Raw genomic sequence first — 22,748 nt, forward strand, 5'->3', positions numbered from 1 at the left:
TACCATACATGGGTGGCACACCCCAACCTTGGATGCCTTATCTTGTTGCTTTTGTCTTCAAATTTGTTAAATATGGTAACTATATCTTGTAGCATATGGCCAAATATTGATTAGGAAATATTGACAATATCTTATCTTGATTATTGAAGGAATATCTTGACTTGACATTATTAAAATATTCTTATGGAAAATATGAGATGGAATATACAATTTATGGTTTGCACTATATCTTTAATGGATTTAATTTACCTAAATATATTGATAGGAAAATGGTTTAAAGAAAGGGGGATAATGGTTCATGCATCTTCCATAATGTTGATGGCTCATCTATGGAATGGATGGTTCAGATCTCTCACCCCATAAGTCACATTGATCAGCGGTTCATATTCAATATCAAGAAAGAGGCAAACTATGGGAAACCCTAAATAAACCTTAGACCTAAATTTTACTATAAATAGGGGTGCTCTCCCCATCTCTACACACCTCTCTCTCTCATAAACTCTCTCTCTCTCTTCTTTAGGGGCCACGCCTCTCTCTACTATCTGATTTTCTCTATTCACTCTCCTAAAAAGACCCTAGGGGGCACGCCTCAACATAGACTCTCTCTCTCTCTCTCATGATCTAATCTAAAAGTTGGAAAATTTAGGGTTTGAGCCTAATTATTTTGGAGTTAGGGTTTTGTAGAGATTTAAGGGTGGTTACCTAGTTTGGCCGAAATCAGCTTTCTCGGTTCGAGATTGAAGCTAGATTGTTGATCCCGTGCCATTGGATGTGGCAACTCGATATGAGGTGTAAAAAGCCCGGTTGAGGTAATTTTCGGCATTTTTTCTTTTAATTGTTTGTTCATTTATTTTATATTCTCAAGCACAGTATTAGATTGTATGAATAGCATCAAGTAGTTGAGATTTATTTTGTTGATGTGTTATTTATTTTTAGAATTTCTATTATTTGTAATAAGACCACCTGTGAGTGATCTTGTTGCCAAAATTATAAGGGGTGATGATTATTAAAAAACAAAAAAATGTATTTCTCCAGCAAAAGATTACATAGGTCTTTCTTTCACAACGAGCCGAGCCATCTTTGGCCCTTTTTGGTTTTTTTTGGTAAATGGGTTTTTGGGTAAATATGTGATAATTGGTCCTGGCAAGCCCCTTATCCCCATAGGGTCGTCCTTGGCCTTGTTAGAGCCAGGCCAGGTCAAAACAAATGAAGTAAAAAAAGGAAAAAGAAAAAAAAGACGATCAGGCCAGGCCGAACTTGGCTGGTATTGGGTCTAGCCCAGCCCTCAAGCCATAGTTTGTGGAGCAGGTCTTACTATTCTAAGCGCCAGAATAATGGGGCCAGACCGGGCAGCCCGGCCCATTGCCAGCCATAGTACCCGGTAAATTGACGAGTTCTCGAGTCAAGGGCTTATTATTGCTAATTTTTAAAGAAAAACACTTACAAATATTTGAAGATAGAAAAGAGACAGGAAGGCGTGTGGACTAGCGTGTACGATTCGTTTTGTTCATGTATATTTTCTGTCGAGAGAGAGAGAGATGTCTTTAGGAAAGTAAATGATTTGGCGGATGCGTTAGCAAACAAAAAGATCTTCTCTTGTTGAGTTGGTGATCCGTGTCCTTATGATCTGATTTTTGTAACTCTATTAATAAAAGCATGAAATATGATAAAAAAAAAAGAAAACGGAAAAAACGAGACCAAAACCAGAAAAAAGAGACACTGAGAAGAGAGATGGGTATGCACTCAAGCGTATGGTTCTAAAGTATTCAAAGTTTGCATTCTCTTCTTCTCAACAGTCTCTTTAGAGTGAGGTTTCATGCACCAAGTTGTCAATGCCCCCTCCCAACGACTTCCACTTCAAATAAAAAATTGGCACTTAAATAAAAGGAAAACGAGTTTTGTGCCCTTGCAATAATTTTCAATTAGGATGAGACTTTTTAGGTCACAATTACTATTATTTGTCGGATTTTAAATTGAGTGGTTACAAAAATGCCATTGACTAGGCTCAAGAAATAACAATTTTTTTTGAAATTGATGACACATCCTAACCATCCGTATACCATTAGTCTTTTTCATTACATGCTGATATTAATACAAATAAAACTAATGATATCCTCATAGTTTAATTAAGATAATATGTGACTAATTTTTTACAATTCTTCAATTTTATCATCTTACATTTTATTTACTCTTATCTCACTCCATTTGAGTTCCCATTGATGGCTATAGGAAGTGAGAGGAAGTGATAGGAAATAGGGTTTGTGAATTAATGCAACAAGCGTGGAAGTAGACTTTTATTTTATTTTTTCCTTTCAGATAATTTAGTTGTAGGAATCGAACTCGAGATATAATATTGCTAATATCAACAGCCAACCATTCTATGCCCAAGTCAGACTTCTTGTTTTCACTATTTCTAATGTGCTTTCTCCTTGGCACCCATTTGGGCTTAAAAATCGGGTTCAACCGACATGTTGAGTGGACTTGACTTGGATTTGCGTCATGACATGCCAAGTAGACCCAACACACTAGGATTAACATGAACCCTCCAAATTGAAACATGTATATATGAAAAAAGATTGTTTACAAAGAGAACATTTATCTGTTACATATGGAGATTTATTAGATAACAAATTGGATGGCTTGTGGTGAGTTATTGTGGTGAGTTACAAAGGTCAATTTTTTTTTTTTTTTTTAGAACTTTGTGTCTATGACACTTGTACAACTACCCATTTTGAAATTTAAAGACAAGAATGATTGTAACCTCCATGCAAAACAGATAAATTATCTATTTGTAGACAATCCCATATAAAAAATTATGTGTGTGAATGTGTATGTATGTGTATAATATATATAATACATATAATATACTTTACATAGTTATTATATGATACGATTTGATTTTCATCCGGACCTAACTGCACTAGACTTGTGTTTAGATCCGGGTTGGCTAAAATTTTTTGTTTCAATGAAAAGCTATGTAGGTTTTCGAGATGGAATTATATATAATGTGACCATTTATTTTTGACAAAAGGAGGTCATAATCACCATTGCCCGTCAGATCAAAATACAATTTTTCGAATACTGTGCCACACTTATCTATTGGATTTCAGTTTCAATGGCTAAAAATGATTTTGACTTTCTTGTACCAAAAATAAATTGTCTCATAGTAAATAATTGCTTTTAAGATTAAAAGCTATATAGGGTTTTGAGATGGCAAGATATATAATACGACCATTTAGTTTTGACAGAAGGTGGTCATTATCATCATTGACCGTTAGATGAAAATAAATTTTTTCAAATATTGTGATAATCTATCGAAATTCAGATCCAATAGTTAAAAGTGATTTTGACCTCTTTGTACCAAAATAAATTGTCTCATACAATATAATTGCTTTTGAGATTAATTATAGTTAGTTATAAGAATAAATATATAAAGGAGGAGTATGTTAGTGGAAGTACTTCTACAATAGTATCCCATGTAACATCTGTCTTGGAGATGGATGTTAAAATTGACAATAGTTAAAACTATGTAAAAAGCTATAAGGTTGCAACCTTAAACAATCCAATTAAACCACACAACCTTAAACAATCCAATTAAGCCACACCTCCAAATTTTATCATGTAATTTTGTTGTAAAAAATTCTTAGAATTACCTAAAAATCTATTTTCATATCTAATTATAAAACTTTAAACTTTAAAAATGGTTAACATCAAGTAGATCTATAAACATATGAAAGTCTTGAAGGTGGACGGTCTAGATAATATGTTGCACGATGTACTATTACTGAGACTCAAAATCTTTTTATATATCTATATATTCATACATCCCGATGTCAAGATAATCAATTAGAGGGTTTTTCAACATTAAAACAAGCTTTTCCGATAGATTTTTGAGGTGCATATGTAATTCCACATTTTAAAGTTGCAACCCTATATAAACTTTTCCCATGTAAAAAATAATTATTTTTAATTTGTAAAACTTATTATTTTTATTTTTTACTTATCACTGTTGAAATTATCCTTCTTTAAAAATTATTTCTAAAATAAATTTTGGAGAGAGAACTCATTTAAATAGGTCAGTCAACCGACCCATAGAGACCGTGTCCATTCCTAGATGCATTTCTTTGATTAAATCGCCCCAAATGAAAAGTTTGGAATCCAGAACGGGGATATTTCAATAATGTTTTACAACTAGAAACATTGTAGCAATTTTCACATCCTGGAGAATGATGGCACTCCGGTAGAATGTGGGGGTAATTTTTGGTAGTTTGGTCATCATCAGTGTAATGTTACAGAGCCAGTTCTTGTTCTCTCTCTCTTCTCTAGTTTCATGGCTTAGTGTCAAAAACTCTCTCTCTGAATTACACCACTAGAGAGACTCTGTCTAAGAAATTAGGGTTTTTTCTCCTAATGATAACTCTCTGCAAAAGAATTATAGTCTCGGGTCCTAAATCCTAATTTGAAAGTCTTGAGTGAATGGGAACACAACTAGAAGCAAAACCACCCGGTTTTTCAGGAGTTATGCAGTACTTTCTCTGCTAAATTCATGGGTTGTGGGTTTCCTATTTGGTTGCTTTGTTCTGCAAAAAAAAAAGAAGTGGGTTTTGGATTTTAATCTCAATATTGTAAAATGTAAAGATTGGGAAGACCACCATAAGAAAACTACCTGGTTTTTTTGAAACTTGTTGATTGCTTCCCCCGCATTAAATAAGATTTTTTGGGTTTTCTTCTGAGTATTCTCTCTCTTTAGGGAACTGGTATTTTGGATTTTTGATGAAAAAACTTTGGTAAAATGGGAAAACCATCTGAATCAAACTCATCAGGTTTTGTAGAAACTGTGGATGAAATCATGAGAATTTACAGATCACTACCAAGAAGGCCAAGCCTTGATGAAGTTGAGGCAGCCATGGGTATCATAAGGACTGTCGAAAATGAAGAAAGTCTCAAAATTGAGGCCATTTCTAACCAGAAGAAACCCCCAGATGTGCCAGAAGAACTGTTCATTTTGTTACAAGAGTTTCAGAATAACTCAGTGTTGTTGCAGAGCGAAGAACAAAAGAAAGAAGCTGTGTTTGTTCTTAGTTTGGAGAAGAAATTTGAAGTCTTTGATGGGCTTTTACAGAGGGTAAACAAATTGGTTAATGGTGATGAGTCTATTGCTTCTGTTTTTCGCTCTGAGGAAGTTTTTCATGGGGTCACTGATTCAGTGGCTTCCTCTCTTGAGATTAGTAAAATTGGAAAGAAAATTTTCAGTTTGGGTGAGAGTAAGAGTTCAGAATCAGAAGCTCCTAAAGGAGTAGTGAAGGATTCCTCTCTCAAATCTACTGTTTCGTCAGGTTGGTTTTGCTTTTTCTCTCTAAAAGTTTGGATTCTTACTCTAAAAACCTGATAATTCAAGTATCAAACTCTCTATCTCTTCCTCTAGGGAGATGTGTCTGAGCCTTTGGTGCGTCAAGATAAATAGATTATTTTTATAATTGGAAGCTTTTGTTTCTGGCTGAATATGGAAATTTCATCGTTTAAGAAGCAAATACCAGAACAAATGAATGTCTTTTGAAGTTTTGATGGTTCTTATGAATGCATGAATTGATACTGATTACATTTGATTTGAAATTGAAACTATTGTTATCATATTTTTGTGCTAATTATCTGAACTTTTGTTTCTTTCACAATAAGTCATCAAACACAGTAATAATTTCTTTTATATGCTCTCCTTTCTCTCTTAAGATACTACTGTGTTTCTCCAGTAAAAAGTTGCAAACCATTTAGTGTTAACATAAACCATGAAAAAAAAAGATCATTGAATACGAAGTCTTTTGAGATAAACTAAATTGATCTAGTAAGTTAAATGACCTCTGTTTTATTCTTTCTATTGATTAGCTTTAGTCTGTAACTGAATAAGAATATGATTAAATTGTTAGCAATTTAAATATTGGTTGGGAAGATACTTATTTCCAAACTCAGTTGTCCCTTTCAAATTCCTTAATTTCTTTTTTTAACAAGATTGATATGGAATTGATAACTGCTTTTAAGGAACACCAATGCGAGACTGTGTTCACAAGAAAAACTAAAAAGGCTTTCAATAATAATTACTGTCCTAGACAGCAAAGAATACTTAGATAACCCAATTTCAGTGAGAATTTTAATTAACGAATAGCTCATTGCAATTTCAGTAGTTATCTCTTTAGTTAGGGACACTGATTTAATATTGGTAATTTGACTTTTCGAATTCTGAAAAGAACTGTGTTTTGGACGATGTGGTTGCAGATTTGGAAAAACTTGGACTGATGAAGGTGGCGAGTTTGATTGAAATATGTGCAAAGGATGGTGCTAAAGACATCAACCTTCAAGGGAAGTTGATGGACCAGATTGAATGGCTTCCTCTTTCAATAGGGAAGTTATCTGAAACTCTCTCTCTAAATTTAGCGGAGAATCGAATCATGGCCCTTCCTACGACAATTAGTGGCCTCAAGTCCCTAATGAAACTTGATCTTCATTCGAACCAGCTTATAAACCTTCCTGCGTGTTTTGGAGAGCTGTTCAACTTAACCGATCTGGATTTACATTCAAACCAATTAAAATCTTTGCCACCCACATTTGGAAACTTGACAAATCTGGTTAATCTAGACTTGAGTTCTAACAAGTTCTCGTACCTTCCTGAATCAATGGGAAAGCTCACGAGCCTAAAAACTTTGGACATAGAAACCAATGAGCTCGAAGAATTTCCATACACTATTGGCCATTGTACATCCCTGGTTCAGTTGAGAGCCAATTTCAATCAGCTCAAAGCCTTGCCAGAAGCCATTGGAAAGCTCGAGAATTTGGAAGTCCTAACTTTACATTACAACAGAATTAAAGGGCTACCGACTACTGTGGCTTCTCTCTCAAGCCTGAAGGAGCTGGATGTGAGCTTCAATGAGATAGAATCAGTCCCTGAAAGTCTGTGTTTTGCGACTAGTCTTGTGAAGCTGAACCTAGGGAAAAATTTCGCAGATTTGAGAGCCTTACCCAAATCAATAGGGAACCTTGAGATGCTTGAAGAGTTGGATATAAGCGATAATCAGATAAGGGTTCTGCCCGATTCTTTCAGATTGCTTTCTAAGCTGAGAGTTCTTTACACTGATGAAACTCCTCTCGAAGTGCCACCAATACAAGTTGCCAAACTAGGAGCTCAGGTTATTTATTTCTTTTCTAAGAGCGTTCTTTTTCATTAGTACATTCCCAAATAAATTTGATTTGATCCATTGTTTATGGTTAGAATCTTGTTTTTCTTCTTGGCCTAATTACTTGGTGCTTCTCTCTATGGTGTGGACAAAAGGCAGTTGTTCGGTACATGGCTGAGCTCCATGAGAAGAAAGATATGAAATTGAAAACACCTAAAAGGACTGACTTTTGGGTTTGGTTTTGCATACTTTTCTGCTCTCCGAGAAGAAATAATGGCGACAAGGACAGTGGCAAGGTTTAGATGTTGCAATTGGGATGCAAATTTAGGTATAAGGTCCTTTTGCCGATACTTGTATGGGAAAGTATATAAATACCATTTGCCTTTCCTGCATGGCCACAAACATCCCTAGCTGTCATATTTGAAATTGAGAGGTTGGGGTTTATCCAAGGAAAATTTTCTCAAACTTTGTACAGAAAGAGTACCCACCCTAGCCGCCCAATTTTACATCTGGTGGTGAGGAATGGTCATGCACTTCTTGTCTTATAGTATACAATCCCATCTGTGTGTGTGTGTATATTGTGTATTGGTGTTTGTGTGTGTGTGTGTGATGAAAAAGGTTTTTATGTATGCAAATGGTGGTTTTATATGTTGTAGGGTTGTTCATGAATTAGGGGAGAAAGGTGGTTCATGAATTAGGGGAGAAAGGTGGCACTTCTCTGAAGCAAATGATACTTTGGAAGCTTTTTTGCAGTAAGAGTTCATTCTATCTGGTATGTGCTTTCAATTGGGGAGCTTACCTTTGGAGATGGAACTTGATATTTGTGAATAATTAGGCAATATATTTTTTCCTTGTATACCTTGATGTGTAGCATTTGTTTGTTCTTTCTCTGTTCAATCTTGTACATACTATCATGCCGAAGATTCTTAATAATACATGTGGTTCATGAGCTGTTATCTCTCTCTCTCACACACACACACACAGAAACACACTCACACATGCACACACACAGAAACACACACACACACACTTTTATGCGTGCAACGTGCACACCCGAGCACACAAACAGGAATCATACCATCATGATTAGCTTCTTTCAAACTTTAAAGAATGATTTGAAGGTCTAATAAATTTCCAAAGTTCCCCTTCTATATGGATGTGCATTATGGATAGAAGCCACTTTTTCTGTGATCTCATTCATTCATGGTAGGTATGGCACTATGAATATCCATGTGAAACGAACCCCTTGCTTTATGGAGTTCCCCTGTCTTCAAGGAACCTTGCCTTCAATTCTGTGGACCAAAATGAGGCAACTTGGATCGAGGAAGGAACTTTGAATTACTCATTGAAATATTTTTACAAGATGAAAAGGACATCAATTCCACATAGGGGGTACTATATGAAATTGGTCATCCCTAGCTCAACTCTGCTAATCTTAAGTGATGAGAGCAAAGTTATAAAACTAAATGTATAGAGGAAACATTCTTCACATTTAATCAATCCAATGTTTTTTTGTTGGTTTGGAAAAGTATAAATTAAGATTGTTTTCCTTTGGTTCAAAGAGATCATAGTTTTCCATAACTGTCATATGTGAGTAGGGCACTTGGGGTGTACACACCAAACTAAAAAAATTCAAGAAAATTTTTCTAGGGACACACCTCAGCCATCTGCTTGTCAGAAACTCTGTCGGCAACACATCAGCCATCCAAAGTAGACAGGAAGGGATATTGCTAATTCGGATTCGACTACCATTTCAACTCAGTGAAATTAGAGAAATTAGGACTATTGCGTTGCAGCCGCAGCAGACGTTTGTCATTCTTGAATACACTGGGCATCATAGACGAGATCGAGACTTTATATACTACAGAGAGGGTTGTATGGACTGAGGTGAGGAAGTGAAGAACCTAGTTAACTACATTCAGTTTTCTCAGTTGACATGAATGCATGCATAGTGCAAGTTCCGACTTTAACAATAAAGGTAGTTGTCGTAATCATCATCGTCAAAGTCTATTCCCAACGGTAAAAGTATAGCGAAAAAAACGAAGTTTTTTTAATCAGTAAAAGGAAAACTTGCAGCTGGTTATCTACCTTCTTGGGTGGCTATTTACATTAATGCCCCTAGTAGATTGTAAAGATAAGGCTTTTTGAACGCTATGAAGACATCCAAACATGGTGTAATAATGTAGTGCTTCTATTAATTGTAGGGCTTCAAAACGTAATTAGGGTACACCTTCCAAGCAGGTCCTACAAAGTGGTTTAGAGTAAAAAATTGCATCATCATTAGGGGTGGCGAATGGGTTGGGTCGGGTAAGGTCTAGCCAGACCCAGACCTAGACCCAAAATTATAGTGTGGGACTTGGATTCGGACCTGATTGGACTCAATTCAAAAATAAAAATATCCATGTGTTTAACTATATTGAAATGTATTCTATATATTGAGACCCGAAAAATATTACCGGACCCGGATCCAACCCGTCGAGTCCAATTTTTGGACCTGGATCGGATCTACCCCTCGGGTCTTAGGTCGGGTCCGGGTCCATTGCCACCCCTATGATCATCATGTACCCTCTTAGAAACTTCTAGTAGATGAGATGACATTAGAAAAATCAGTGATTGGCACCACGCACCTTTTGGAAATTTCTTGTAAATGAAACATATTTAAGGAAAAAATATTCAAGGAATTGCATGTGAGGCTCGCACTAAATAAGCATGCTATGCATGATCATGTAATGTACCAGGAAAAAGCTTTGATGGTTGATGAATAAATGCTAATGGAACTCAAAATCAATCAGCAAATTAACAGAAGAATCCTTTTTTATTTTTAAAATTTAACCCACTTTTTATAGTGGATATTATATTTTAATTTTTTTTCTATGTATATCCCATTAAACTCAAATTTATACACCCTACAATTTCAAAATTTTGGGTATATGTCCTTTTATTTGTTTTAAAAGGTCTTTATTTATTTATAAATGATAAATGGTGACACGTATCAACTTTTTAAATTTGAGCTCAATCTAGTAAATAGAAAAAAAAAGAAAATTAAAGTATAATAATAATACGTTCTATCAAAAAGTGGGGCTTGAGTTTAAAATATAAAATATACAAAACTATTCTTTAATTTCAATAAAATTAGGATTTTTCATATATTTTTCAACTCAATTTTATCTTCAGCTACTTTTTTGCAAGCAAAGTTATATTTGTAACTATAATAAAGGGCAAAGCATTTTGTTAAGCCTCGATTTGTATAATCGCATTTCAAATTTCACTAATAAAGGCACTTCGACTACTAATTTTTTTGCAAATTGATCAACTCCAAATCAAAAAAGAGGACAAAAAGCAAAAGGAAAAAGAACAAAAAGCAAAAGGAAAAAGTGAGAGGTTAAGTCAGCTTATTGTGGTTTTTTGGGTCAAACTTCAACATTTGCAACTCTTGACCTCCCACACCCAAACCAATATGTATCCCTCTAAACAGATAGCTTTGAGGATTCCATATGCATAGAGGACAAAAAACAAAAAAAAAAAGAAAAAAAAAAAAGAAGAGGGCTTCATGCCCGAATAATAGCCTATCTTGCAATACATTTTTTTTACCGTCAATTTTTAAATATTTTGTTGGCATCATTTTTGGAACTTCCAATCCCAGGATAAGGTAGAAATGGATTTCTAGTCATCACAAAGGTTTGGCTGCACTAGAAATGCATTTTCCTCTAGGTTTTGAGGTGCGGCCTTACCAAAATTCACAAAGTCGTGGCCTCATGAAAATTGCGTGGTCTGAAGCCATTAGTGATCAGTTAATTAATGTTCAAAAGTAGGTCAGAAAGGATTCAAACCTATGGTTTGAGCAAACCGACATTTCTCAGCCCTTTTTGCCCATTGTCTTAAGAAATTGTCTATTATTATTTTTGTACACGAATATCACAATCATTCTTGTCTTTTAAATTTCAAAATGGGTGGTCATAATAGTATCATTAACTAGATACAAAGTTCCAAAAAACATTTTTCAGACTTTATGATTTACCCCAAGCAATACAATTTGACTTCTAATGAGCGGAAACAGTTGTGACTTCCTTGTAAGAAGATAAATAGCCTTTTTGTAATCAATCCCATGTCTTAATTGACCAAAAGTCCATAATAACATTAAAAAAATTTAAATCTTTCCCCTTTCCCCCAGTCCCATGGCCTTCTTCAAATCTTTAATAGACAATGGGTATCTTTTTTTCTTGGGCTGTTCAACAACAAGAATGGAACACGAGATGTAGTGTTCCTGACATCAATTAATTGCTAACCTCTAAAGCCCAAGTCCCCTTCCTAATGGATACTCATGAGGTAGTATTCTGCGTTTTACTTTGCAGTGAGCAACTGAGTACAATGTTTTTTTTCCTTAAAAGTTGTCATTTATTATTATTTTCATGTGTGCAACAGTGCTAAAGCTACAGAGATGGTAATGATAAAGCTAAAGCTAAAATCAGAATACAAAGTTATAAAGGTTACCAATAAAGTAATAAACAAGGAGGAACATCAGAAGGATACATTTAAATGAAAAAGTTTATATTTAAGGGTGAAGTCCTCAACCATCAAGGTAAGACGCACTCATTGGAAGAGGGTATTTTGATGTTGAAAAACTTTTAATTCCATCATCTCGAACTCAAGATATATGAACATAAGAAAAAATAGATTTCAAGTTTTATAAATAGTGCATCATGTGATATAGTATTTAGATCATTAGTTTTCAAGATTTTTAAGTGTTCATAGATCTGCTTGATGTACACTATTTTTTAACACTTACATTTTAAAATTAGAGATAAAAAGGAATTTTTAGGCCATCAAAAATATTTTTGATTCTGAAATATTTGACATTATTCAATGGTGTGCTTTACTTTAATTGTTTTGAGCCTCAGCCTTATACAAATCATACCCTAAACTATTTAAATTCCTTATACTCATCATAATATTTCATTTCATTTCATTTTCACCAAACATATCATACATTTACACGTCCAAGGATCACTTGATCCATAAAGAAAGAAAATGATAGAAATGGGAAGAGTATTTTGCACCCCTTCTCCCTTGTTAGTAAAGGATTCGTTGATTGTATGGTCTAAAACTTTTAAAACTAATCTTGTCCGCATATACATATGGGTGCGGTTTGGGTAGAGCCGAGGATCTAGACAATCAAAGTAAAGCTCAGCTTCAAATAGTGTCGAGATTTGTGATTTTAATATTGGAAATCTTTGTGGTAGCCTTAAAATATACTTTTATCTTCAATTATAAAATTTAAAGCTTCAAAAATATTGTCGATAGAGCAGATATATGAAAACTTGAAAATTGACTGTCCAAAAATACGTTGCAAGATGCACCATTTCCAAAACTTGAAATCCATTTTTTTCTCAAAGCCATGCATGGAGTTGATCAATTTGAGATAAATTTGGGCATCAAAACAACTCTTTTAGTGATATTTTTAGGTGGGCTCTAATTGATTGTTTAGAGTCTCGGCTTTATATAAACTTTTATTTTTTTTGGAGCATTTATTTTAATATATATTGAAATATATATAAAGAGACCATTTATTTTATGGACATGGTTTCTGCGGCCAGCAATGCGGGCTTGGCAATAAATACATTTTTAAAAATATAATTTGATCTTAATTTTTAGAAAATATATAATTTTTAATATGGAGATCATGAATATGAAAAAATAATACAATAATTCTATTAAAAAAACATTGGGACGGCTAGTTACACTTGTTTTCAAATGGACCACTTATTTGCCTCCATCTTTAAGATGGATGCTTTATACCTCTGGACCGCATATTGTAAAAATGCAATCTAGCCCGCATGAAACAATTTTTCTTATTTTATACATATTGAAAAATATATAAAGAGATCATTTATTTTTAATATAAGGAGGTCACAATTAGGGATGGCAATGGATTATGGTGTGGGGAACCAAACCAAGACCCAGACCCGAATAGTATTCGAGTCCAAAATTTGGACCCATAATTAGACCCATTAGGTCCTGGGTCTATCTGTCGGGTCCCGGGTCTGGTCGGATGCATTTCCACCCTATGACTATGAGCTTGTTGTTATTTTTGTCCCCCTTCTTTTTACCATCATATACCTTATGACTATGAGCTCTTTTGTTTTGCCAATAATACTGTAAATGTCATCAATATTACGCTAATATGAACCCCAAGTACACACCTAAAAACACATGATTGCCATCATATACCCTATGACTACGGATACGGGTTGGGTATGGTTGGACCCGAACTCGAATACAATAGTATCGGGTCCAAAATTTGGACCCCTAACCGGATCTGTGGTCGGGTATAGCCGTCGGGTCCCAGGTCTTGTCGCGTCCATTGTCATCTCTAGTCACAATCACTCTTCTTCATGAGATTTTAAATCGGATAGTTGCAAATGTGTCATTGACTAGATTCAAAGTTAAAAAAAAATTTTCTCGAACTTTTTGACACACCCCAATCATCCAGTTTGACATCCAATAGCTAGTAGTAGTTGTGACCTCTTTATAACAAAGATAAATGGTCTCATAGCATACATTTCCTTTAAGTATTTGTGTGGGGGAAAGAGTTAATGATAGGTTGAGACCCATTTTTCAAAGTAATTTAGATAATACTCTTCTCACTTGAACTCGATTGTACAATTGAGAGATCAGGTGACTGGGAGCATGTTACCATTGGAGTTGTATTTTTATTTTTTACACATCGGGACCGAGATGTTGGTCGTCCTGCGCATCATTATCACACACCTAGAAAAATATAGCGTACTAAAAATATTTTAGCACATAGATTTGGACCATCGATAGGATTTCACACACATATGCACATTATATGCCAAAATAAAATGACAGAAAAATATTTCTATGTAAAAATAACAATAATTCCATGAAAATAAAATGACGAAAAAGCCTCTTAAATTTATTGAAGTTTGGACTTTTTTTTATTTTTTATGTTTTATCTAGTTATCTAGTGGCATTTTTGCATTTTCATAGGTAATGTGTAAGTGAGGAGTATGCATGCCCCGAGATTGAGCTCCATCCAATTTTGTAGAAAAATAATTAAAATAAAAAATTTGATATAGACTCTCAACCACTCAATCAATAACAAAGGCTAGAAGGAAGAAAATAATATCTAGAGTAATAAATAAATTATTTTATATATAACATTAAATTCCGGGCTTTATTTTTTCTATAATTTAAAAATGCAAAAGGTTTATATAAGGGTGATGCCCTAAACAATCAAATTGAGGCGCACCTCAAAAAATCTAGAGAATAGGTTGTTTCAATGCTGAAAAACCCTTACTTCGATCATCTCGACCTCAAAATGTATGAACATAAGAAAAATAGATTTCAAGTCTTGAAAATAGTGGATTTTGTAATGTATTATTTAGATCGTTAATTTCCAATATTTATAAGTGTTTATAGATTGGTTCGATCTACATTATTTTCGAATCTTTAAATTTTATAATCAAAGATGAAAATAAAATTTTAAACCATCACAAAGATTTCTGGTACGGAAACAACATATTTTAGCACTGTTTGAAAGTGCGTCTTACTTTGATTGGTCAGAACCTCAACCGTATATAAACCACACCCTTTAAAGATAGGAAACAATTTATTTAAGAGTGAGGCCCTAAACAATCTACACCTAAAAAGAAGTTGTTTTGATACCCGAAAATCCTCAAATCGATCATCTTGACCTCAAGATATATAGACATGAGAAAAAATGGATTTCTTGTCTCGAAAATAGTGCATCATGTAATGCATTTTACAAACATTAATTTTCAAAGGTTTTCAAGTGTTTATAGATACGTTCGATATACATTATTTTTCAATATCTAAATTTTATAATTAGATATAAAAATAAATTTTCAAGCCATCACAAAGATTTTTAGTACTGAACATCTTTCGATACTATTTGACGGTGGGCCTTATTTTAATTGTTTAGGGCCTCATCCTCATACAAACCACATTCTAAAAAAAATAAGAAAAGGTTTACATAGAGCGGAGGCTCTAAACAATCAAATTAGAATCCGTCTCAAAAATTCCATTAGAATATATTGTTTTGATACCCAAATATCCTCAAATTGATCATCTCGACATAAAAATGTATGGACATGAGAAAAAAATGGACTTTAAGTTTTAGAAATAGTGGATCTTGTAACACATTTTTGGATCATCAATTTTCAATACTCTCAAGTTTTATCAGATCTGTTCAATTTAAACTATTTTTGAAGCTTTAAAATTTTATAATTAAAAATAAAAATGTATTTTAAAACTATCACAAAGATTTTCAATACTAAAACCACATTTCTTGATACTATTTGAAGATGCATTTTACTTTTTACTTTGATTGTTGAGGGACTCGGCTCTATTCAAACATTTCTTGATACTATTTGAAGATGCATTTTACTTTTTACTTTGATTGTTGAGGGACTCGGCTCTGTATAAACCACACCCAAAAAGCCCAATATTTAATATTTTACCTCTATCATGCTCCACTTTATTGAAAGTTGGAAAGGCCAAAAAAAAAGAGAAAGTCAAATTGTCCCATCTTCCAGAGCAGTTAAATCCTTTTCTTTCATTTTTTAGAGAGAGAGAGAGAATTTTCTTCTTTCTTATTTTCTTAGAGAGAGAGAGAGGGAATTTTCTTCTTTCTTATTTTCTTAGAGAGAGAGAGAGGGAGCGCGAGTGAGAGAGAGAGGATGGCTGAAAACTTGGAACCACTTGAGCCCGAGGTAATCAGAAACTGACCCAACTGACCGAAATTGGTTTCTTTCTTTTATTACGCAGTGAAAAGAATAATTGAGCCCAATTCACTGTAATCTTTTATTTTCCTGCGGTGATATATATAGGTGGGAAATTGGGCATAATTCGTTTACCTTGCTTAGGTTAAGAGGATCAAGAGGGAGGACAATAGCATGGTAATTTCTTCACTTTCTTCTATTTTGAAGCTAAATACATTTCATTTATTTGTATGAGATTTTTTTTTTCCCTTTCTTTTTCCTAGTTGGGTTTTAGACTATTTGTTCTGATTAATCTTTGATGAGTTTGATCGCTTGTTAAGGACTGAGAGATATGGATTTGAAATTTGTTGGCTTCTGTTTTGTTTTATTGGAATTTGTTGGCTTTTATTTGTTTATTGGATTTGTTGGCTTCTATTTTTTAAAAAAAAAGTTATCAGAAACGACCTATAATCTAAACTTGATGAGGAATTTGGATTTTGGCATAATTTATTATATCAAGTAATGCGGTTGATTGCTTTTTTAATTTTTTTAAATTAATTTAGCTTCTTGGCTTTCCAATATTCTAAATCAATTCACTATTTCATTTACCAAAAAATATTTTTCTTTGTAATTTACAGTAGGCATGTATCACAAACCTTTTTTTATGATTACCCTTGTATTTAAATTTATTAAATGATTCTAATATTATCATCCAAGAACTACTAACTTATCAGAAAAATTATTCAAGAACTAGTGCAGAAATGGACCTTTTCATTGGCTGGACTCGAAATACTGTCTGATATAAGTTCTTGATGACTAAAGTTCTATGTGCAGTAAAATAACATTGAATTCCAGCTGACTTGAAGCTTTCACTTTTTATGGTGAAAGATAATTATTTAGTGTTGGCTGAATTTTTTTTTTTCACTTATGAATAATACCACATAATTTTGTCCATACTTAGTAAGTAATTACTTATCTTGGGCTCTGTAATGTGTTATAATCAGAGGACTGTGTCTGCCTATTAATTTTATATTCTTGTGGTTTCATTATTGGGTGCGGTTTGTATAGAGCCGAGGCTCTAAACAATCAAAGTAGAGCGCACCTTCAAATAGTGTCGAGAAATGTGGTTTCAATGCTGGAAATCTTTATGATAGCCTTAAAATATATTTCATATTTAATTATAAAATTTAAAGCTTCAAAAGTAGTGTAGATCGAGCAGATCTATGAAAACTTGAAAATCTTGAAAATTGACGATCCAAAAATGCGTTACAAGATGCACTATTTCTAAAACTTGAAATCCATTTTTTTCTCATGTCCATGTATCTTGATGTCGAAATGATCAATTTCAAGATATTTGAATATCAAAACAACCTCTTATAGTGAAATTTTTGAGGTAGGCATTGGCTCTATATAAACTTTTTCCTTTATTATTTGTACACTTTTAACTATTTGTTGGTTAGTGAGAACTGGATTTAGCTTGCTAACTGAATTGATTTTACTTTATCTTCCAAAACAGAGCATTTGAGTGAGAATGGTTCATGCCCGTCTTTGTTATAAAGGGCCCTAACTAATTTAACTTAGTAATATTAAAATATGGAAAAGTACAAAAATAAAATTTCTTAATTTTGGAGAAGGTCACAATCACCCTTAGCCACCATATGTGAATTTGGCAGCTGGGTTTGTTCCATTGATTGCACTCAGAGTCTAAGAAAAACTGTTTTCAAACTTTGTGCAGAAAATGACACACTCATAGCTGTCAGTTTTCACATGTGACAGCTAGGGGTGATTGTGACCTTTTTTGCATGACCTTCTTGTACGCAAGGTAAAAGGTCTTATAATATCATCATCATCATCCAAGCTTTATCCCACCTATTTGGGGTCGGCTACATGAATCAAGTTCCACTATTTTGGTAGGTTCATGATTCATGAAAAGAAGTGGCAAAGTTTTATGCTGGCTTCTCTACCTAACACAACCCTTCTCCTTTATCCGGGCTTGGGACCGGCATGACTGGCTTGGGTAGGCCATAGTGGAGTTGAAGCATCCTATAGTATCATCATCATTAGAGCCTTTCCCAACTATTTGGGGTCGGCTACACGAATCTTAGTCCGTCATTCTGCTTTATCAAGAGCCGGTCCCTATGTCTTTTCTCACAACTTCCAACCATGTCTTTTTAGGCCTACCCCTTACCCTTTTCGAGCCTTCCACTTGGGGTAAATATTACTGCAACATGAAGTGGCAGTAACATTCGAGGATTCCATTGTTTAGTCATTTGGATTTAGCCATAAGGCTTGGTGGGCTCTAATATCTTTCTTGGATCATGTGAAGGTGAGCTGACAGAGATTTGTTAAAACCCACAAAACATGCTAAAACCAATCAGGCATACTAATGGGGAGGGCTCAGCAACTCTCACCTATTGTTTCCATTTGGATTCATTGCTTAATTGGAAATTTTATTTGTGAAGTTCTCTTTGTTTCTAATAAATTTTGTTAGTTATTCATGTATTCATGTTTCAGGGTACAAATGTTCTTTTGTCCGATGCACAAGATGCTGCTGCAGTCAATGAGAAAAGAACTGTTTTCGTATGGGACATGGATGAGACCCTTATATTGTTGAAGTCTTTGTTGGATGGCACATATGGGAAGTCCTGTGATGGTGCAAAGGACATCGAAAAAGGAGTGGAAATTGGGAAGTGCTGGGAGAAACACATTCTCCAAGTCTGTGATGAATACTTTTTCTACGAACAAGTATGTTTTAGGCTTTTTTCCAATTATACACTTCCCCTATGTTGCAATAACATGGTTTAGATGTGCTCAATAAAATGTGTTCAGCTTTGCATCTTAGATACAGTTTCTATCAAGCGTAGTGTTTTTACCTCCAAAAGCATTGGGTTTCTTAGTGATTTGGCATTTTTATTTAAGCAGATTGAGGAATTCAATGAGCCTTTTGTTGATTCTTTGAGTGAGTATGATGATGGTAGGGATCTCTCAGCTTATGATTTCAGCAAGGATGGGTTTAGTCAACCTTGTGATGATGCCAACAAAAGGAAACTTGCATACCGGTACCGTGTGATCGCCCAGAAGTATGCACAGGTGTTGGTAGAGTTTCACTCTTTAGCATGGGCATTTTGGTTTTTGTAAGTCTGATTCTTGTTCTTGTCTTCAGTGCTTAGCCTTATTAATCTAAATTGTTAAGTCTTATTGTCGAAGCGAGTCTTTATCCTAAAAGCATTGATTCAATAGCATATAATTTTGTATTTGTTGTTCCTTTTTATTGGATAAATTTAAGATCAAATAATATTTCCTCATCTGTGTGAGTGTGAACTTATTTTAATATTCAATTGTTCCTTTTCATTTCAACGCTTTTAAAACAGTTTGAATTGGAAGTAACCAAGAAAGGTATCCGTGGAATAATAGTTACATAGTAGTCTAACAAATGTTGGAACTCGGAAGACAATGTGATTAACTTGAACGAAAGTGATTAAACTTTTTGCTGTTCTCTTTGGAAGGCAAGCATTTGCTTTTGTAAAACTTAAGAGATTTATGAGGGCTTAAGACTGCATTATCACCATCTAATGCCCCATCTGACAACTCAATTATAATTTCTTATACTCTTTGGGTGTTCATTGTTTGGATCTCCTTCGATTACTTTGATGCTTTTTCCTGTTGGTTCTGTGGACATACCTGGCTGAAATGTTGTTATCCAAAATTTCAGGCAAGGGTCTGTTCTTGGTTGTGTTTTATTTTTGGTCTTTCGGAGCAATGTTGACCAGTTCATTCATAAAAATAGAACCCTAATTTCAGAAATTCTTAACTGGGATGATCAGGAGTGATCCCAAATAGATGAAGTATCATGAGGGTGATAAGTTTGACCATTTTAACAATAAATTTCTGTCACTAATTACAAAAATATATGTGCACTTCAGACTTCATCGCATTGATTTTTTAAGCAAAAAATTTGGTACAGCAATTGATGTATCCAAACGGGTAAATGTCCATGTATCGGGTCTCTTTCCCTCTTTTTTGTATTCACTGTAATCATTAATAATGAGGAAAACAGTCATTGGCACTTTGAGCTGCTCTAACGGTTTCGTTTTTCTTTTTACCTAAATTTTGATACTTGGAAAAACCTTGACACGGAAGGCCTAGGTAGCTTTTTAACTTAATCATGTGATATTATTCTGTAGTTTATGTTGAAAGTCTGCTTCCTATTATTTGAATGCACTTGCTAGATTGATACGCACAGAGTTCCTCACAATTAAACTTTGCCAAGAAGCCCAAAACCCTCAAGCATTTCTGCTATGTTTCTACTTGCCATATTTATTATTCCTTATTGGAACTGATTGTTTATCATAATTTTAGCATTTTAGCATTAAGTTGCCTCTTTTGGATGTTGATTATTTGTATTACTTGATTTCAGGGTTTGCACTGTGTTCTTGACCAAGAAACATTGAAGCTTTGGGATGATCTCTATGATTTGACTGATGACTTTACAGATAAATGGCTTTCATCTGGTATGTATTGATTATTTCTGCAATTTCTTCATATACTTGGCTTACATATCGAAAGTTTTACAGAATTTTAGGGGTAGTTGACATATTCTTGCTAAGTATCTGAGGAATGCTATTTGGAAAGTAAAGGTAATTACTGTTATAACATTTTGTTTTTCTCATCACAAGATCCTTGTAAACAACATGGAAGTGAAGTAGTGAACACAAGTGAAACTTCCAGACAAAATGATTGGGCAGCAATCCGGTCCAGTCTGAGACTTGAGTTGGAATCTTGAAATAAATGCACAACGAATAAACAACCCATAGGGCTATTGTGTCTTTGTTTGTCTAGTGCTGATTGACATCACTGCTCGAGGTTTCAAATTAAACTTGTTAATCACAGAATTGTTTTTACTGCGATGGCATCATCTGGTATCTTGCAACTTTTATCAATTTTTTAAGAGAATTGATTGCTTTCTGGAGCATGCTATTTGAAATGTGAGTTGAATGTTTGTCTTGGAGGTATAATTATTTATGTCAATGAAAACATCGCAGTAATTTCTTTAAGTAACTGAATTTTTGGTGGGGAATTAACGATTGCCCAGGACCATGACAAAAGGTCTGCATTAAGCAAGGGCTGACAATCCTTGTGACATCAGCCTTAATATGTCAGAGCAAATATTAACCAAATGTTATCGCCTTTGGCAAATCAAGATGATTGTCCCCATTCAAGGAGTCGCATGGAACTTAGGGGGGTACTTTACAGTAATAAAGATCCGTATGTTGAAAAACTCACTTCTAAAGGAATAGGTTAGTATATCATATAGATCTTTATGGTATAATATCATAAAAATGTAATAGTATGCTATAATTCTTTCCATTGAGTGTGCAGGTGGGTGTGAATTATGTGGTAAGTTGATGGATTTGGTGCGAAAGGAACCATGATTGCGTAGCGAACTTTAGAATAGAATGCATATGTATATGCATCTGTGTGCTTAGTTACACCTACGCATTTAATCATTACAATAGTTGCTGAGATGTCTTTTTTCAGCACGGGCCCTCTTGGAGCAATGTTTGGAGGGGGACTTTTTCTCGAGTTCTGCTTCCTTCCATTCAAGTTCCACAACCAGTTCATGCCATAAGAAAGGCGAAAAAGTGAATGTTTTGGTTACATCTGGATCTCTAGTCCCCAGTCTTGTTAAATGCTTGCTCTTTCGTCTCAATGGTTCTATACCATATGACAACGGTCAGTTGGGAAGTTCATATCTCTTTTTGTTCCCTTATTTGAATTGTTACATATGCTGCTGATACAGTGGGGTATGGGAATACTTTGGTCTATTTGGATCATTGACATCGAATGAATTATGGATGTTGATGGAGAGAGAGTGCCTCCTCTTGTTCTAGTGGGTTTGATTTTCTCTTTATCAGCATTCATTATTTGATTGGTCGGTGATGACCCCAAGGACTTTGGTTTCCCATAGTCTACTAGATTATAATATACTTGTTGATGTTCCTTTTCAAAATAAAATTAGCCTCTAGACTCGTTCGTGTTTTCTTTCGGGAGTCCTCACATTTAATTTCGCTACTGTTATATACTTAGTCTTTTATCACCTGTTATTTCAAACACAGGTTGCACATCAAGTGTCTTCTAAGTAATATTGAGACAATACTTCACCATTGACTGGCAAAAACTCACTAATTTCGTGAGAGCAACTTGAGCTTTTGGTGATAAAATGACAAAGGAAACCAAATTTCCTTTGTATTTTCTCATGGATGGTTAAAGCTTTTCATTTGTTCTTTTTCCTTTCTACCACAGTTTACAGTTCATGGGATGTGGGGAAGCTCCAATGCTTTTCATGGATCAAAGAGCGATTTGGGTCCACGGCTTCTCAATTCTGTGTGATCGGCAATGGCTCAGAGGAGTGTGAGGCTGCCAAGGCCATGGGCTGGCCATTTGTGATGATTGATCTACAGCCTGGATGTTGGCACAGGTTTCCAGGTCTATCTCTAAAAACAATCAAGCAATATATTGATGTTGTGTACCCTGAGGAAACAAAGGATGAGAGCTGATAAATTTATATCTTCCCCTTCTCGATATGTCGTAAGCAACGTTTTGAACAGTTAAAAAGTAGGAGTGTGTTCATAAAGCCGTTTCTTTCTTTTTCATTTGTCACGTAGTTTTAGATTCTTGCCGGTGTGAGGTGCAGATGTTCTTCTAAGAAGTAGTATTTGTTATGTTGGGGTCATTTAATTTTTGTCTTTCAATTGATAATTCTTGTCTTTATTGTAACATATGGATTATATGTTGACTTTACCATATTTACATGGGTATCTATTCATATTGCTTGACAAAA

General features: G+C 34.5%; 2 protein-coding genes across 12 annotated transcripts; both read left to right on the top strand.

The window, feature by feature from the left end:
* Window positions 1–4,195: 4,195 nt before the first annotated feature.
* On the top strand, window positions 4,196–9,078 carry LOC18437437 (plant intracellular Ras-group-related LRR protein 5). 4 transcript variants are annotated; one of them, XR_002281526.2, is made up of 5 exons: window positions 4,196–5,336; window positions 6,268–7,175; window positions 7,319–7,491; window positions 7,820–7,935; window positions 8,814–9,078. XR_002281526.2 is itself a non-coding variant. In XM_006847645.4 (4 exons), the coding sequence occupies exons 1-3, from the start codon at window positions 4,793–4,795 to the stop codon at window positions 7,463–7,465; spliced, it is 1,599 nt and encodes a 532-aa protein (XP_006847708.1). In that variant the 5' UTR covers window positions 4,196–4,792; the 3' UTR covers window positions 7,466–7,491; window positions 7,820–8,114. The 4 variants fall into 4 exon arrangements, 1 of the variants encoding a protein (XP_006847708.1); XR_016047845.1 differs by having other exon boundaries at window positions 7,432–7,491; XR_966778.3 differs by lacking the exon at window positions 8,814–9,078 and having other exon boundaries at window positions 7,432–7,491; window positions 7,820–8,114.
* Window positions 9,079–15,603: 6,525 nt separating this feature from the next.
* Window positions 15,604–22,748, top strand: EYA (eyes absent-like protein). 8 transcript variants are annotated; one of them, XM_088856090.1, is made up of 7 exons: window positions 15,604–15,919; window positions 16,037–16,105; window positions 18,422–18,652; window positions 18,830–18,997; window positions 20,325–20,418; window positions 21,446–21,640; window positions 22,211–22,748. In XM_088856090.1, the coding sequence occupies exons 2-7, from the start codon at window positions 16,103–16,105 to the stop codon at window positions 22,462–22,464; spliced, it is 945 nt and encodes a 314-aa protein (XP_088712216.1). In that variant the 5' UTR covers window positions 15,604–15,919; window positions 16,037–16,102; the 3' UTR covers window positions 22,465–22,748. The 8 variants fall into 8 exon arrangements, 7 of the variants coding, with proteins under 7 accessions (XP_088712216.1, XP_020524856.1, XP_088712217.1 ...); XM_020669197.2 differs by having other exon boundaries at window positions 15,605–15,919; window positions 18,830–19,003; XM_088856091.1 differs by having other exon boundaries at window positions 15,687–15,919; window positions 18,830–19,041.

This window comes from Amborella trichopoda, chromosome 13, assembly GCF_054954075.1.
Source record: "Amborella trichopoda isolate Santa Cruz 75 chromosome 13, AtrichopodaSantaCruz75HAP2 v2.0, whole genome shotgun sequence".
NCBI classification, from domain to species: domain Eukaryota; kingdom Viridiplantae; phylum Streptophyta; class Magnoliopsida; order Amborellales; family Amborellaceae; genus Amborella; species Amborella trichopoda.

What these genes read in the sequence shown, in the direction of transcription:
- LOC18437437 (XM_006847645.4), top strand. Translation starts at nt 4,793, where the DNA reads ATGGGAAAACCATCTGAATCAAACTCATCAGGTTTTGTAGAAACTGTG. An exon ending in CAAATCTACTGTTTCGTCAG is followed by an intron (nt 5,337 to 6,267) that starts GTTGGTTTTGCT and finishes ATGTGGTTGCAG; the next exon opens with ATTTGGAAAAACTTGGACTG. An exon ending in TTGCCAAACTAGGAGCTCAG is followed by an intron (nt 7,176 to 7,318) that starts GTTATTTATTTC and finishes TGTGGACAAAAG; the next exon opens with GCAGTTGTTCGGTACATGGC.
- EYA (XM_020669196.2), top strand. Translation starts at nt 15,887, where the DNA reads ATGGCTGAAAACTTGGAACCACTTGAGCCCGAG. An exon ending in AATACTTTTTCTACGAACAA is followed by an intron (nt 18,653 to 18,829) that starts GTATGTTTTAGG and finishes TTATTTAAGCAG; the next exon opens with ATTGAGGAATTCAATGAGCC. An exon ending in TTCTATACCATATGACAACG is followed by an intron (nt 21,641 to 22,210) that starts GTCAGTTGGGAA and finishes TTTCTACCACAG; the next exon opens with TTTACAGTTCATGGGATGTG.